General features: G+C 42.1%; 1 protein-coding gene across 2 annotated transcripts in view; it reads right to left on the bottom strand.

The window, feature by feature from the left end:
• The window catches only part of LOC309517668 (immunoglobulin superfamily member 1-like), a 31,368-nt gene that overhangs the window by 2,512 nt on the left and 26,522 nt on the right, over window positions 1–2,334 (bottom strand). For both annotated transcript variants that reach the window (XM_082197039.1, XM_082197040.1), the window contains exon 7: window positions 1,738–1,775. In XM_082197039.1, coding sequence (XP_082053165.1) covers window positions 1,738–1,775 — 38 coding nt within the window. The remainder of the gene's footprint in view (window positions 1–1,737; window positions 1,776–2,334) is intronic.

Genomic DNA, 2,334 nt, shown 5'->3' with positions numbered 1-2,334 from the left:
CTACAGAGTGGGTCAAAAAAAGAAGAGATTAAGCTTGCAATCCAGGGGTAGATGATCATGTTAGACTACAACTCCCATCATCCTGACTATTGTCCATGTTGCTTAGGGCTGTCAGAGTTTGGAGTCAGGCAGCATCAAAAAAAGGGACACATTGCATATCCGTGATGTAATCTTAGATTAGGTTACAAGAGACTTAGTGCCACTGACCATAATTTATTTACTAGGAAAAAGTGCCTGGCATTGCCAGGGAATTCTTAGAAACAAACCATAGATTTTTAAATGGACAATATAATTTGTTAGTTTTAAGGCTGTGTAGAAGCCCCAGCCTGACCCAGGAAACATGTGATCCGGATCTAGCCCTGAATCAATATGTAGGAGGGGCGAATGTTTAGATTTTTAAGAAGGGGGATGTGGGAATGAAACACTGCACGTCTTTTCTCCTTCCTCCTACCCACACTGGAACAACAGGGTTCACACCTGCTGGGTGTCTGGTATCTAAGTGTTGATGAAAACTAATTTCTCCGGCTGAGGAACTGTCATGCCCAGTTTGGCAGTGATATCTCAAGGGGTGTCTGAATGCATAGAGCGCAGGCAGACAAACTACTTTCCAAAATGCATAGTAGATTGAGCACAGCCACAAAGGCAGCTTTGAAATTTAATATTAGGAATCAGGCTGAGTGAGACACGAGTCTAGCCTTCTACCATAGCTGTCAAGTGTCCCTTATTTGAAGGGACAGTCCCTTATTCCAGCGCCATGTCCCGCTGCTGTCCCTTATTGATGGATGTCCCTTAAATGATGTCCCTTAAATTTCAAAGGAAGCAGCCAGCCAGGGAGGAGGCCGGCTCCAACTGTGTTGCTTGGCTGTGTTGCTCACCCAATAAGAAGTCTAAGAACGACTGGGGGGGTGGAGCTTGCATGCCTTGTGTGGGGCTAGTTAATGCAAGCTGAGGGGGGGGGATTTGAATGCTGGACGTCATTTTGTTGCACGTGCTGCTGCAAACTTTGCAGGGCAAAGCCAGGCCGGGGAGCCATCTTAAGTTGAGGCTGCATAGGCCTTATGGTGCATGTGATTCAGATTCTATTCAATTGAACCTCTGGTTACAAAGTTGGTTGGACAGTGTTCTTGAAGCTACCAGCATGAGTTTGACCAGACTGCAGGAGGACAGGAAGACTGGAGTGCCTGGAACAGGTGAGGCTGCAGGTCCCTTATTTTGGCTGCTGGTCCCTTATTTTCAAATCTGTAAGTTGACAGCTACGCCTTCTACAGCTTGTCCTCCAAACGCTTTGAACTACAACTCCCATGAACCAGATATTGGCTATGTTGACTGGGGTCTGTTGGAGTTGTAGTTCAAAATAACTGGAAGGCTAGAGGCTTCAGAAGGTGTTTCCCATGTCTGTTTCATCCCCAGTAAGAAGGATGGGTTGGCGCTGATTAATTAAGAATGTGATAGCTCTGCTGAATCAGACCAAAAGCCCATCTAGTCTAGCATCCTGCTTCCCCCAGTTGCCCATCAAATGCCCACAAGCAGAATGAGCACAATAGCCCTTTCCCACATAGGATACTGATGTTTTTACTGTACATTGGCATTGCTTGGCCACGAAACATGGACTATTAAAATATTTCTAAATACTGTATGTAAAAAATGGAGACATATGCTTTTCTAATAATAGAGTTGGGATTTAACAGGAAGTTCACAATCATGATAAAGGTGTTTGTTCCTAGGAATTTTTCTTACCGTGTTCATTGTTTGAGGCATTTCATTGGCAGTGGAACCTGTAGATCAGATAGATAATTATGAAATTAGCTGCCTTGTCGATTTCAAATTAGAATTAGCAATACTGATCATTCCCTGCCCCGTCCCCCAAAATGTTAAACTTCCTCTTAGTGGAGGGAGCTTCTTGGGCCATAAATACTCTCCAAGATTACCAGTGAGGAATGCTAGAAATTTTATGAAATGGAAAGTAATCCACACCCGCCCCCATGGAAAAATAAATTCCACAGCTATATTTCCCTGCAGCAATTTTCCATTTCTATAAATAAATTTGTTTCATTAAAAAATTAACAAAAACTAAAAATAAATAAATAAAAGCCAAGTCATATAATGCATGGATACAATGTAAATATATTTGTGCAACAGGAATGGATTCAATGATGCCAGTCAAATATTAGTTTGCAATTAAACTTTCTTCAGGTGACTATACCTAGGAAGCACATATCATTAAGCATTCTGATCTATCATGCTGAAATCTGACTTGAATCTCAATAAAGGGAAGTGTATGCTATTGAGTTAGATAGACTTGAAAAAATGTACTGATGTGCCAATAAAATAACT

The sequence above is a fragment of the Podarcis vaucheri genome, assembly GCF_965113315.1.
Source record: "Podarcis vaucheri genome assembly, chromosome: 13".
Classification (NCBI taxonomy): Eukaryota; Metazoa; Chordata; class Lepidosauria; order Squamata; family Lacertidae; genus Podarcis; species Podarcis vaucheri.
The sequence above is the reverse complement of the archived record's forward strand: the minus strand, read 5'-3'. Positions and strand labels throughout refer to the sequence as shown.